The following is a 15040-nucleotide window of genomic DNA, read 5'->3' on the forward strand; positions in this document are numbered from 1 at the left end:
TGATTCTGATCCATTAAGTCACATCTTGGCCAATGGTATAAACAGGGCAAGACTGAGGTTCAGCCTGTTTTACACACACTACTAAATAGCCATCGGGTGGAGATGGCTCGAGGCAATAATCAACCACAGATGGGAGTCAAACTGCTAATATGGGGTCTCCCAGTCTTTGTCATCTCTCAAAAGTGATCAGTCTGTACAGGTGTGAGTATACTGTACCTGAACACTCATGGAGTTTTAATTAATGGACCCAAGCATGCTTTCTTAGTGACAGATTATGGCTTGAAATCGTATACAGTGTAAAACTCAGTGTGAGATTAAATGGTCTTAATCCTTTCAGTATGGAAGGTAAAGAAGGTAAAAAGTTGCAGATGATCTTATGAAATATCCTCATATACAAAAGAAACAGCAAATTCCAAATCTTTGTGTGAGTTAAAGTACTGACATCAATGGGACTCCCATGGGAAGTTTTGGGAGTTTGCCTTAGCAAGAACAAAACCACTAAATAGGTAAAAGTTTTGACTTAAAACAGGTCAGTATGTCAAAAGTCACAAAGCCAAGTCTGGGACAAAACAAAGGCCAAAGAAAATGCCCCTTCTATTAATTTTTACGAGCAGCATATTGGGCTTTTGAACCGTTCACCAGCCATCTACAAAAGAAGCTATGGGCTGACTACAACAACTGAACTTGAAAGGGGAAGACATTCCTTTGTAGTTCACGTTTGCTGGCTTTGAAGTCACTGTGAGTCTTACCAGCGACTTCAATGGGACTAGCCTTGCTCTTTTATATTAGCCATTGTTTTATCCTTACTCCTTTCAAAATTCCAGACAATAACATTTCTTTTTATTGTAATCCTGACAGAGCAATTAGGCTCCAGTCCACACCTGCACCCAACTTTTTTCCTTAACACAGCGTTCTTTGAGGTCCTCTTCTCTGAACAGAATTATGAGATTTGAATTAATGGTGTCTCTCTGCTCTATCCGGTGCCTCTGTTTTTCATGACCTGCTGAAGAACATGAAATTCTTCAAGGCGTGTACAGCTGGTCTTTGGTTAAGAACAGCTGTAGGTTTCACCTACAGTTTTATGAGTGTGCTTAACAGAAAAAGAAAAGCTTCTTTTATCAGGGTAATTAAGCAATAACAGAACAACAGAATGTGGATTAAAGCGTAATCATTCACAGGTGCATTCATAGCATGTTTTTAGTCATGAGTTCAGAAGCTGAATCGCATTCCCAGTGTAACAAGTTATGAATTACTGCCTCATAATTTAAAAATTTGAAAGCATTTTTGAAATAATAAGACATTTTCTTTCTATCTTTAATACATAAACCAGATATGTACACACCACAAATACTCACTGAGAAAACATGAGGTTCTCATCCCTCCAAAGCACGCCCAATCTCTCATCTTTTTAGTGTTGAATGTGCAAGCCTCAGAGCTTTGTCTACACAGTCCACCATGCCCCCCAATACTCCTGTCTAACTTTGGAACAGCCCCTGCTCCCTCGCTAGTGCCTTTGCAGCATGGGATTGAGGAAAGGTGCCCAGAAGAAACTATTTTTCCCCAATATTTGCTTGTACAGCTCCCCGGTCTCACTCAGCTGAGGGGAAGCTGAATGCCAAACGATAGACCCAAAGAGGGAACCTGTACTCGGCACTGGTGAAGCCGCACCTCGAATACTGTGTTCAGTGTTGGGCCCCTCACTACAAGAAGGACACTGAGGTGCTGGAGCGTGTCCAGAGAAGGGCAACGAAGCTGGTGAAGGGCCTGGAGCACAAGTCTGGTGAGGAGCGGCTGAGGGAACTGGGGCTGTTTAGCCTGGAGAAGAGGAGGCTGAGGGGAGACCTCATCGCGCTCTACAACTACCTGAAAGGAGGTTGTAGCGAGGTGGGGGTCGGTCTCTTCTCCCAAGGAACAGTGATAGGATGAGAGGAAATGGCCTCAAGTTGCGCCAAGGGAGGTTTAGACTGGACATTAGGAAAAATTTATTTACTGCAAGAGTGGTCAGGCCTTGGAACAGGCTGCCCAGGGAAGTGGTGGAGTCACCATCCCTGGAAGTATTTAAAAGACGTGTAGATGAGGCGCTTAGGGACATGGTTTAGTGGGCATGGTGGTGTTGGGTTGACGGTTGGACTTGATGATCTTAGAGGTCTTTTCCAACCTTAATGATTCTATGATTCTATGAAACGCTGGGTGCTTCCAAAACCTGCAGCTACGCCGCCACCCCTGGACATCCAGCCACGGGAAGGATGAGGAAAGCCCAGGACAGTGTCCCCCTCAACTCTAGCCAAAACGACCCCAGGCTCTTTGAAGCACCTTTGGGCTGTGGGGTGGTATAAACGACGGCACCAGACATTTACCATGAAGAGTAGAGGGGAACTTTTCTGAGATATTCTGTTTCACAAAGCTGCTGCACAGAGGGATTCTGCAACATGGAGCGGCTTGTTTGGGAAGGGTAACTAATGGGATTAGTACCACTTACTCCCCGTCTTCTTAATGTGATTTATATTTTGCTAAGCACTTCCAAGCCGCGGCTCTCTCCCCGATTGCTGCATGGTTTCACCTTGCAGCGGTGGCAGGGGAGCCCCAGAGAGGAATACCCTGTGGAGCGAGACCTGATATGAAACCCAGACACAAATAACACGGTGTTTTTCCTTCAGCAAAAAAATCCCCATGACAAGAAACAGCACCAGTGATTTCAAAAGACAAAGATTTTTTCCCAGCTTTTTGTAATGTTCGTTACAGGACAAGACCACAGGATTCATTTATTTATCATTTTGCCACTGACTTTTCGAAATGGCTAATTAAATCAAAATGAATGGCTGTTGTCCTTTGAAATATTTATGAATCAAAACTAATGTGGCACCGGGGGGGAGCCTGTGAAGTGGCGCAAGGGATAATTTTGCCCAGTTATTTATTAAGGGCTTGATCCTGCCACAGAATCTGTTATACTTATCTAAGTGCCTGTACTGAACGCTATACTCTCATTTCTGTGAGTAAATCTTAATGTGACCCATGTGCTGCACAGAACCATGCACTAAAGCAGCAGGCAAGGTCATGTAAATGTATGCTTACACTCACAGATTTTTCTGTTTTGTTAAATAGGGAACACAACGAAGTTCCTATGCATAATCTATAGACTTAAAGCTATTTACTGGATGGTACACAAACAGAGACATATATACAGGAGGAGCTACTTGCCATCGACACAGGAAGGTCTGTTTCTTGTAGTCCCAGCCACTTTCCCAGGTAGACAGGAGCATTTTACTGTTTGTGATCTTTCCTCAATTCGATTCTTATTACAGCATCTGTGTGCTGCTATAACTTCACACGTTCCTCCTTCTGGCAATAAAGAAAAAAGAAAAAAAGAAAAAAAGAAAAAGAGAATATTGACACTCTGATTAGGAAGAGCAGCAGTGGCTAATCAAAGCACCCAGGCGTGCTCCTGTCTGTGTCTCTGCACGGCTTCTATACAGGTGGGATTGCAATGTTATTTCTCCCATTATGCGTGCTCCTGGATAATCCAGGTGCTGCTATACTTCGGTTTTAATAGGAAATGCAGATAAATGTCCCTCTAGAGTAGATACAGCTTGCCTGTCTTATATTAGGAGCTTCTCTGACATCAGCAGCATTTTTGGCCTAAAATGACTGTGTCGAGGTCTGGGCCTGAAGAAATGTAGGTAACATGCTGCAGTAAATGTGCAACAACTGTTGGCTGATTTTACGCTTGTAATATTGGAGGCCTCTTCCCCCAAATATTCTCTCATACAAGGACAGGGGCTAAGGGAAGCCATCCAGAAATAAGCTTTTTCTCCAAATATTTGATTCTATACCAGTACTCAGGCCTTAGGGAATGAAAATCAGCCTCTGCAAATGACAGGATGGTCCAACAGCACTTCCCTCTGCTACCCCACTCACTAAATTGGCAGTTTTAAGGGCAGGAAACATTCCCATTATGTGCAAGATCACCAGGCTTAATTTGTCTTCTCCCTAATTGTTCTTTGTGACCATTTGCAATAGTTTGATTAGGTGGAGAACACAAAGGAGTGATAGACAGATAGACAATGGCTTAAGGTTTATGAACACTTGGTGTTTGTGGCATATGCTATGCACAAAAATGAAGTGTCAGGTGTGCTATTCCCATTCACCTTAGCAGTGCAGTGCAAGGAGATGAGACCCCACAGTGGGCTACTGCATTGCCCAAGTAATTTCTTGATTCCTCAGTTCAGATCGTATTTAGCTCATAATCACCGAGTATTTAATAGTGCCAGTCTGTTCCCCAAAGATATTTGGCTACTTCATGAAATTGCCGCATAAATTTGGCAGGATTTGTTTAAACTTAATACAAAACATCATGCACAGCCTACTAAAGAGCAGGATGTGTAAGAAGGTTTGCTAGAAAAGCATTATTACTCTATGCCACTGTGAAATGCTAATTATACATTGCTTTGACTATAGCATAAAAGGCATTATTCCTATCTTTGGCTTTCACTCTTCTTTTTGAAACAACTTTGGGAGCTTTTGAACACTATAGTAACCCTGTAGCCGGGTAGGAGAATAAGCAGTGTGGAGGTGCTGATCCACGTCTGGCTGTGAACAAGGGATTTTGGAAGAGGTCTGAGAGTCCAGTGGCATCTCCCTGCGCTGGAGCGAGTCCTGTTATCTGGTGATTCTACTAGTGCAGCATTTCTGCAGCGAAGCACTGGGGTAGACAGGCTGGGAGGAATCTCCCTTGACTACATGCTGTTAAGGTCATATGCTGGTGTGCCATAAGGTGTACCCACTTAATACTTTAAGTGGTACAACAACTAGCAATGAAGAGGGACTCCACAAAGTGTAGAAATGTTTTACAATATTAAATTTTCAAACCACTGACCTTCCAGGGTGAGTCAGTGGATGAAAGCCTGTGAACGTCCATCAAGGTAAATGAGCTTAGGTTGCATGGTCATGGGGTTAAACGCTGATGAGTTTGCAAGCATGAGACAAGAGTAACTCTGCAGTAAATATTTCACTCATCTGGAGAGAAATGCTGCTTCATGTATTAGTTATTAGGTACATTTAGCCTGCTGACACAAGCTTTGTGAAAGCCAATAGGTGCCACGGAAGAGAGATCCCAACGATTCAGAAAGCCATCATCTGACAAACGGTCTTTTAAGTGTCTCTTAGGAATAGGAGGAATAGCGACAATCAGCTCAGCGCCAAATGCTTGTTTTTCTATGAAGTAATTCTTCAGATAAACTCCCTGTTCCCCCATCCAAATCATATTGAAAGCAATGAAATTATTCTCATTGGTTTAATTCATCTTATGGTCATGCTCTAAGAGAAGAAAGATTTGTGATTTTATTGATTGCAACCTCAACTATAAAGATAATGTAAGCAGCAATAAGCATTTCTAACTTTAGACTACATAGACTATGTGCTAAATATCTGTGATTAAGCTAAATGCTTAATTTTCTCTATTAATTTGCTATATGAGTATGAATAAACACATGAGCTAGTCTTGCTCATTTGGTTATGTATTCAAAATAATGGGTTGTAGGGGATGAGCTTTATAACACCTTTAATAGTTATGTGGAAGCTCAACTTGCTGCAGCAACAAAGAATTTAACTCAAAGTGTATAGTTGTTCAGGAGTGGCAAAACATAATGAAACTATAAAAGCAATGAAAAAACACTTTTTTACCACTAGGCAGTTAAGTACATTAATTGGAACTTTTATCTGCATGGACTATAACTGTAATGCAAATAGTAATAATAATAATAAAAAGACCCTTCCCAGAGCTGACACAGAAGAAAAAATCCTTCTCACATGGAGAAAGTTCTGCATGTTACACACCCTGTTTTCCTGGAAAATTTGTTTTGTGGGATCAGCTTTTTCCATTAAAGCATGTTTAGCCTGTGAATGGCTACTGGATAGCATTGCATGCAATGTGTTTTGCTGGTATATATTTTACCAACCATGCATATACATGTCAGATTTTTTAAAAGCCATATACAAAATGGGAAAAGATAGAGGTACCCAGACAAATGCAAATGGACACAGTGAGACTAGGAAAAAAACACATTGAAAAAGCACCCCAAATGTACTGGGGGAGGTTCAACTTAAATCTCTATTTCAGCTGTACAAATGAGGAAACAAGTTAGAGCGGGGAGAGGAACATGAAACGGTCTTCAATTTCCACTGAAAAAAAAATTAACATGTTCAGATGTATACGTGAAGTACCCTTTTATTCTGTGATTCTTATTTTTTATTTCCAACTTTCTTTTTTTTGGGGGCGGGAGGGAGAGCACCAAGAAATGCTGTAATACCAATATCTGAGGACTTCTGCTCCTGAGCGAGTGATTTTTTTCTCAGTGGTTCTTCTAGATTATGGGAAGACCTGGTGAGATGTTACAGTGCTGGGAATCCTGAAAAAATATGAATTATTGACCTGATAGGCTGTGAGTGCAGCAACAGTTTAAATCCTTGTCACAAAGAACAGAAATATCTTTTTTTTTGGATGTTTATGGTCTATTGAGCTAAGGTAGCTTCTGGCTTTGTTTCCACAATAACAGCCTCATCCAACTCATTCAAGTCAATAGGGAATTTGCCATTGATCTTAAAAGGAGAGGAAAGGGCCCTAAAATCCTCCAAGTAAGTGTCTTCTGAATGTTTTGTTGACAGTTACATTTCATGAAGGGGGCTGCTTTATCCACCTGGCAAGAAAAACAGCTTATGTTTTTTTAATTCCCTCCTGCCCCAAGAAAATCAGAAAAAAGATTAGAAATTAAATAGGAACTTGCAAATCAGGACTAGCTTTGCTCTTTCTTCAAGAAGCTTCAGAGATGAATGAAAATGTCCTAACATGACTTACATCCTCTTCACTCCAAACATTAATAGGACTTGGTAGCAAGAACAGCTGACCCCTTCTGAGCACTCAGTTCACAGGATGCCCTCAACTTTGCATGAAAGAAATGTGATGCCTACCAGAGCAAGAGGGACAGAATTGGCTGCCGGGAAGGATTCTGGACTGTTGAAGATGGCAACTGTCTGTGGCATTATGACTCTGCTCATATTTCCCTGCCTTTCGGAAGTCTTTGTTCTGCATAGGCTTAAAATACAAAACTGTAGAAATTATACATCATTCTTACTGTAAAACAGGGATAACTGTTTGTTACTCTTGCAAATGGTTTAATTCTAATTGGAGGACAGTAAACTCCTGAAATCATGTTAATTTTTTTCTCTGTTATAAAGCCACCTTGAGTTTACACACTGCAGAGTGAAATATTTTATCATAAGTACGAGCCTACTGTGGGTGGCTGTGATTTAAAATATCTAATCATCTATAGGGTCTGAGTGCATGTTTGGCAGAAGCCAAAAAGCCATCTTCTAGTCATCTCTGTTTTTTATATCTCTAGCTGAGAGGTAATAATAAAAGCATATTTTGCACTTCAAAATTATAACTCGCCTCTGTATTCTAGCCAAGCCGGAACTTATCAGTAAACAAACATAAAAAAGGCAAACAGCAGTACTGATTTGTGTTACACATTGTGGAAGTCATTAACTATGACTCAGGTAGCAAAACTTATACATTCTCTCTTTGACAGTGATGACAATTTAATAGTATTTGACTCTGCTGAGTTACATGGAGCATCCTGCAGCAATGAGAGAGGTTGTTTATCAAAATGATAAACATGTTTTCATTTCCTCCTTGGCTGCATGTATGTGATCAGAAGTCTAAGGCCATCAAGAATTCACTTATTCTGGCCACCAGGCAGACATTAAGCTATTCAGGACCATCTGTGCTTGAAATGAGTTCCACTTAATGGACCTTCCTAGGGCAGGTCAGTCATAATGAATGCATGTGTGCATGAATGCATGAGCAAAGCACCGCTTAGGTGAGACTTCTTGGGTTGTTTGGCGGAGGCACAGACGGTTGATAGATAAGATATGCCTTTCTTTTGGGGTCATACACCCAGTGATTTTAGAATTCAAATCCTCTGTTACATTTGCTTCTATCTCATCATCAACGCACCATGCAACCTAATCTAGCTGAAGGTTGTTGTAAGAACTTGTTCATGTTACTTTGCAAAAAAAAAAATGGTGATACCCAAACAACTTCATAGGCTTTGCTGGTCAAATTCTGCCCTTTGTTATACCATAAGCAATCCACCATGGGAATACGAGCAAAGAAAATCATATGGACAATTTTATCAACATTTCCAGACAGTTCATTAGGACTAATACTGGTTTTGATAGCTCTATCTATTTACACAGCTTCAGCTAGACAGTCTATGTTCCAGTGTTATCATCCTGTTTGGGGTCACATACCCATATGTTGTTCTGACAAATGCTTAAGTATATGCAGATATTGCTAGACCTAGGAGATCAGAGAAAGCTTTAAACAGAATTAAATTCTTTAGACTTAAAGCGAATGTTTAACAACATGACAGTAAAAATTCTTCAGACACCTGAAGACTTTCTGAAAAAGTACTTAGAGAAACTAACGGGTAAAAAATTTGCACCCCTGCCACCTCATGTCTTTATACAAACATCCTAGAGAAAGAAAAGGCAACCCTATGATAGCCATTTTTACATTTGCTAAAAAGAATTCAGATTTGGGGGCTGCAGTTTGAAGAGTTTGCAGTTTGAATAAGCTTTGGAAACTTCCCAGGTGTAATTAATACATTCATAAGCTTTAATCAAAATGTTTATGCCAGCTAATGTGCCAGAACTACAGACTACACTGTGCTCAGGGGAAAACACTATACTTTACTTTACTTTAAGAAATAATAAGCCACTGCTATGTTACAAAATAACATTTTTGCTTCTGACAGGAATATGTAACAGATGGAAAAACAAAGTCCCATGCTACTCCACGAGCAACTTCGTAAGTGAACAAATAAAAGACTCCTCAGAGCCACACTGCAATTACACTCCAATTTTTGTTTTACATATAATCCACTGACACCCTGTATCTGCTCCAGAAGGAAAAGGATCATGCTTACAGGATACATTTCTGCACACAAAGGAGCGTGCATTTCTGCACATGGAGAGTGACAATGGCTGCAGAGCAACCAGACAGAGCTTAGGGTTTTTACTCATTTTTCTAAGGTCAAGGCTAAGTGTACCTCGGCTGCCAGAGTGCCATCAGTTCCAATGTAGTTACAAAACAGTTGAATTTGGCCCATGAACTTTAAGTCGCACAAAGGTACCGTCAAAAAATGGACCCAAGTATAAAAAGTTAGCATTAAGCCATACCTAATTCTTTCCCATTATGATAACTGATACAAACAGATTCATGGGCTACTCATTATACATGGAGCTACCATAACTGTGGGAATCTGTAACGCACCGCACATGCTTTGCAAGCCTCCTGGTTATATACTGGATTTTTTTTGCCCAGTGGTTCAGAATAGACTGCAGTCCTCTGTTCCCTAAATTTATATTTATATTTTCATTAATATTCAGTATTTTCATTGTTCGTTATGTGGCTTATATATTATTTTCAGTTTGGGAAGGCTCTATGCAACTGCAGCAACATAAGCGATTCCCGGTGTGGGTCATTAAGTTTTAGGTTGAGACACTATTTTCTCGAATGTTGTTGCTATGAAAGGGTTCTGGAGACACAAGGTACCTCCTCTAAAAAAAATGCTATTTGTTTACAAAAGACCAGAACAAGTAGTTCCATGAGGAGTGTGGCTAGCGAAATTTGGTTTCCTGTGGATTTTCACATTGTGGTTCATTTCAAACTCCTATTGAGCTTCTTCCAACGTCTACATCACTTAAAAGAGTACTCATGGAGGTCACAGCTCAGCCGGGAGCCCGTGGGCCTCTTTCCTGGTGAGTGCAATGTTCCCGTTCAGTTCAGGCCCTGATTTCTGTATCACTGATACAACGACCCTATTTCTAGTAAGACCAGAAATGTACCGTCTTGGTTCGTGTTGACCCATTGCACATATGGTCAGAGTCTGGAGAAGAACTGCTGGACAAAGCAGGTCAGTTACCAATGGAAATTAATTTCATACTAGCCAAAGTTTTGATAGATTCTGGAGTCAGAATTCAAAAGCTAAGAGGGGCAATGTGCATTCAGCACAGGCATCTCTGGCTATTTACGGTGCTATAAGCTAATTTTCTAAGAGTAGTTTCAACAGAAAAGGCCATTTCCATGAAATCAAACTTTTCCACAAAGATCCATAACAAAAGAATTTCTAGACAAAAATAATATCTTTAAAATATTTTGTTCAGCAGAATGTTGGTATTTCATTTGAACTAACTCTTTTTTTTTTTCCCATTTGTATTTTATTTCCCATTCAGTATAATAGGGGAAGCAGGGATATGCAAAGCTCTAATTAGCACATGGATTTGTAGTCTTTTACAATTTGCTACTCATGCTCTCTGCCATCCGCCACAGGAGGCTTTTTATCTGAGAGATTTACAGATTCTTATACTTACACCCAGAATAGACTCTGATCCTCGAGAACTGGTTTATTCACAGAAATTAAAAATAAGTATTTTTCGCAAAGGAGAAATGGTACGGATTCTACTCTTGTATTCACAAAGAAAACCCTGAGCACACCAGTGTATGAGATGTGGGTGGATCTAGGGCAGGCTTATGGATTTCCATATCAAACCAATATACACACTAGAGAATAGGTCTTTCTATTAAAGAGCCTTGCAAATTGATCTCCTGAGAAATTTGCACAGGACCTTATTCTTATGCATATTTAAAAAAAAAAAAAATCTCTTAAAGATGAATCAAAGGAAAAATGGTATCCAAGAAAAACAAGACAGTCTTCTAGCAGCTACTGCCTCTGGCACATTGCATCTCAAACGGCAATGCAATAACCAGCGTCGGCTGAAGTATTCAAGAGGTCAACAGGGCAAGAGTGGCTGGAGAGGAATACTGAGGAGGAGTTTGCTTCTAGCTGTTATTGAAGCAGAGTTATGGGTAGTTTTAATTATGATTTTGCATGCACGTGTACAGTATACAAAAGACACAAAAATGACAGCGTTTATGAGAAAATCCCACCGATTGTGTGTGTATGCTGTCCCTGATAGACAGCAGAGTGAAAGCAATCAGGCAGAGCTGCCTGCAGAGGCCCATACGTATACCCTATACGTTTGATTGCTTTTTTGTCACAGGGAGTGTTGAAAGTGAATTGTAATAGGTACTGTTAGCATTCTTGTATTGATGAACTACAAAAAGCAGACATGTAACTCACGAGGCAGTCAAGAATCCAATGTTCTCTTAGTGGGAATCTTCAGTCTTTTAATGAGATTTTTTTTACTTCAAAGGGAGATCAACTTACAGCAACTTTGAGAAATGAAGGTTAAAAATTAGAAATTTTGGTGGGATTTACAGCTCTGGAATGCTATTAGGAGATGTATATGAAGAGGCAGGACTTCGAAAATTCAGAAAGAGAAGAACATTATTTTTGAGAAATATCTTAAGTTCCATATCAAAAAGTAATAGGCATTATGACTCTAAATTTCATTGACTTTCAGTGAGATATGGCACTCCTAAAGGTCTATATCACTTGTAAATGGGATTTCTTCATCTAAATGATGTAGGCCTAAGTAAGGCTGAGCATAAAATTTGGAAGTATCTTTAAAAAAATCTTGGCCTTAGTCACTTGGGTGGTTTGGAAAATTTAATACTTGATTTGTCAGAGAGTATAAAAAAAACCAGTTTGGGCAAAATAGACGTAATATGCCTGCATTGAAGCAGTACTCCTCCTATAACTTAAACTGCAGGCAGCAGTATAAAACTAGAGATTAAAAAGACCTGCTATGCTATTCTGAACATTGCTTTGCAGCTGCACAATTCTTCCCCAGAACAAATTTCATAGGTAACAAAGCTGTGGAGAAATGAACAATTCTGCTGCTGAACAGAAATGAACATTTCCAATATAGGCATCTCCAGTTCCTTGCCAGAGCACAGTGAAAATCCAAAGTGGAAACAGGCCTGAAAATATCCTCCTCACAACAAAACTTGGTGAGCCACAGAATATTTTTCTTGGGGCCTCAGAATGTTGTTCCTCTAACTGCTGCCAGCAAAAGGCATCCAAAGAATGAGTGTTAAGTTAAATGAGTCTTAGAAAAGGCACACAATGAAAGAAAGATCGGATAACTCTCTTTTCAGATGGAATAATTAGGCTGATAAGAAATATGTGATTTAGGCACAGCTGCTCATGAGAAATGAATATAGAAGTGTGCATGAGAAATAGTTACTAAGAAAGGATTTAGAAATTATTCTATGTCAACCATGCGAGAACTGTGTGGTCCTGCCAGAGTCTCGCTCTTGCCCAACAGGCTTTCCCCAAACACCTTGATGTTTCCAGATCTCTAAAATTGCCTAATCCTTTTATTAAATGCCTTTATCTTCAGCCTACTCTCCAAATTAGGAAACTATATTACTTTTCCCATCAACCTCAAAAGAGACCCAAAATTGCTTATTACACTCATAACATATTCTTTATTCTTTCATATGGTACATGAAAATCTCACACTTTTAGGATTTCTGTTAAATATCCATAAATAAATCTACTGATTACAAAGAAGATCAGCAATAATCAACTTTAAAATCCAGGCTTTCAGTTGAGACAAAGTGATGGAAAAGCAGAACAATGCTGCTCTATACAGCATTTGTCTTTTGATATGATTGCTGCAGATAAATTCATCCCCAGATAATTTTATCCACTAAGGTGATTAGCCTATGGAGAGTCTGTGATGTGTTTACTGAGCAGAGTAACATAGTTTATGGTAATGCTCTTGTCATGCTTTATAAATGTGTGAGGTGGTTTTTATGAAGTAGTTAGATAAGGGGTGGTGAAAGTAATGTGATCCATAAAGAATGTACGGTGATGAAGAGCTAGGATTGCAGAGATACTATAGACAGACTGATATAGAGAATTATACCCAGTGCAGAAGCCGCATTAATCTTCCAAAGAATGGCAATAAATAAAATAACAAGGAAGAATGGGACTAAAAGAATTTGGCCAATGTATAAAACTGAGATGTTAGGGTGGGATCAAAGAGAAGATGTTTTGAATGGGGTCTCTTACAGATGAGTTGTCTTGCTATAGTGGCAGTAACATTTTCGTCAATGGGGTTGACCACGTGTTACAAGATCCACGAAAAGGAAAAAAAGGGACCATAAGTTATAGCACATGTAATGAAAATGTCACTGTACAGGTGCTGCGTGCCACGAGCAGCAGCAGTAAATTCTATACTCTGCTGCAGCTAAGCAATGTCAAGCAATCATTTCTCAGTCATTTTTCAGTGGACAAGTGTGCACATTATCCCACCCCATATATTCCTAGAGTCATTCACACCGTGACCACCAGCAGCTGGTCCTACATATGAGTAGAAAATGACACCTTTGCCAGGAACTGACTGTACAGTGGTACAGAAGGACAGAGGATGGAACCAAAGCAACAGAAGGGATCAGTTGGTTTTGCATGGAAGGCATTTTACACTGCATACATTACCCATAGCAGAAGAACTTGGTAGTCTCCACCCTAAGGAATTTATAGCACACTCATTACTGAACTTTATTTAGCTTCAAGCACAGTCAAACACTTCAGTAAATGTTACAGACTGGATATATGAACAGCAATATTTTAATTTTCAGACTACTATACTGTGGTTATAAATTAACGAGTTAAAAAAATTCTCTCTCAAAATAATCTATTTCATCCAGACCTAAGCATGATTAAGCTGTTTTACTACTGGTCAGGACCAAACTACATCTGAGGAAGAGGGAGGGAAGCAGAGGATGACGTGGGATTCAGACCTTACTGTTCTCAAAATTTAACTCTTCGCTGTGGCCACTTCTATGGGAAGCCTTAGTGGAAGGGTGGGTGGTTGCCTCCTCCTCACCAAAATTTTAAGGGAGAGGACAACGGCAGTATTTTCTTTCATGGTAACTTATGGTTCCTTTTATTTTCTTCTTCTTGTTTTGTGTCGGTGACATTCATCTCAAACAAATCAAGTCTGACTGATTTTCTCTTTTCCCAAACTACTTTAAACATTCCCAAGACCTCCTTTCCCCTACATTTTCCCATAGTCACTACCCTGAGCTGCCTTTTTTTGCATGAGTCTCCATGTTTTGATGTCTCTCTCCTCCCTGTTTCTGTTGATGAACAGTATTTTATTTCCTATCACCTTGATTTGCTCTGTCTTTCCGCTCCAGCTCTCAGCATACAATTCTAACCATGATTTATTCTGGTTCCCCCCTCTCTCTCTATTTTTACCTTTTTTGTAACTGCATTGAATGTTTCTCTCTTTGACAATTTCTTTCTCGTCTCTCTTGGAGCTCCTGGCGAACAACACAATGCAGTACTACCTCCTAATAATTGATCATCTGGCTCCTGTTCAGCTTTGTACTGCTTCTTTGAATACATGTGCAATTCAGTTCACTCTGTTCCCTCATAATATGAATAAAAAGGGCTGCATACTTGAGTGGAAATACATGAAGTCTAGTGAGCAAATAATTTCCTACTTTGAAAGCAACGTGTGATAGATTACAGCATTGGCTTGAAATTCATATTAATTTATTTTTTATTAGTTAAACAGTAGTGGTGTGCTGGGAGCTCTGTAGTTAGCAGAACCAAAGAGGCCAGGCAGAAAATGCATTTATTTTTCTCTCCTCCTGTTTACCTGTGGTAATGATCAGTACTCATCCAAATACTATCTTTGAGAATTTGGAATAGGCTTTTTTTAATTAAAGTTGCTTTTTAAACAGATTTTTTTTTTTTTTTTTTTTTTTTTTTAAGTTGATGCTAACACTTCACTGGCAAACATCAATAAATTTCAACTCAAGATAAAATCCCTATGTCTTGGGGGGGGGAAAGGTGTATAATTCACGTAACTCAGCTACTTCTAGCTAATGATTTCCAGTTTCTTTCCTATATAGTACTACAGCCAAGAAATGTTATGACGTACTCATATCCTCATCAAAAAGGGGAAAGTATCTTGAAAGCTGAAGTCCAGACAGAGGAGGAAATTGGAAATTACTTGAAGTACGTCTCTTATGATCTCGAAGCAGCCATTTTACATT

At 39.6% G+C, this 15040-nt stretch overlaps 1 protein-coding gene across 1 annotated transcript; it reads right to left on the bottom strand.

Moving 5' to 3' along the window:
• Window positions 1-3190: 3190 nt before the first annotated feature.
• Window positions 3191-3339, bottom strand: LOC104080510 (protein FAM19A1; the record flags this gene model as incomplete). Its single annotated transcript, XM_009582926.1, has 1 exon — window positions 3191-3339. A coding segment is annotated over one exon (149 nt), but the record flags the coding sequence as incomplete, so codon positions are not given.
• Window positions 3340-15040: the final 11701 nt, after the last annotated feature.

This window comes from Fulmarus glacialis, unplaced genomic scaffold (assembly GCF_000690835.1).
Source record: "Fulmarus glacialis isolate BGI_N327 unplaced genomic scaffold, ASM69083v1 scaffold12470, whole genome shotgun sequence".
Taxonomy (NCBI): Eukaryota; Metazoa; Chordata; class Aves; order Procellariiformes; family Procellariidae; genus Fulmarus; species Fulmarus glacialis.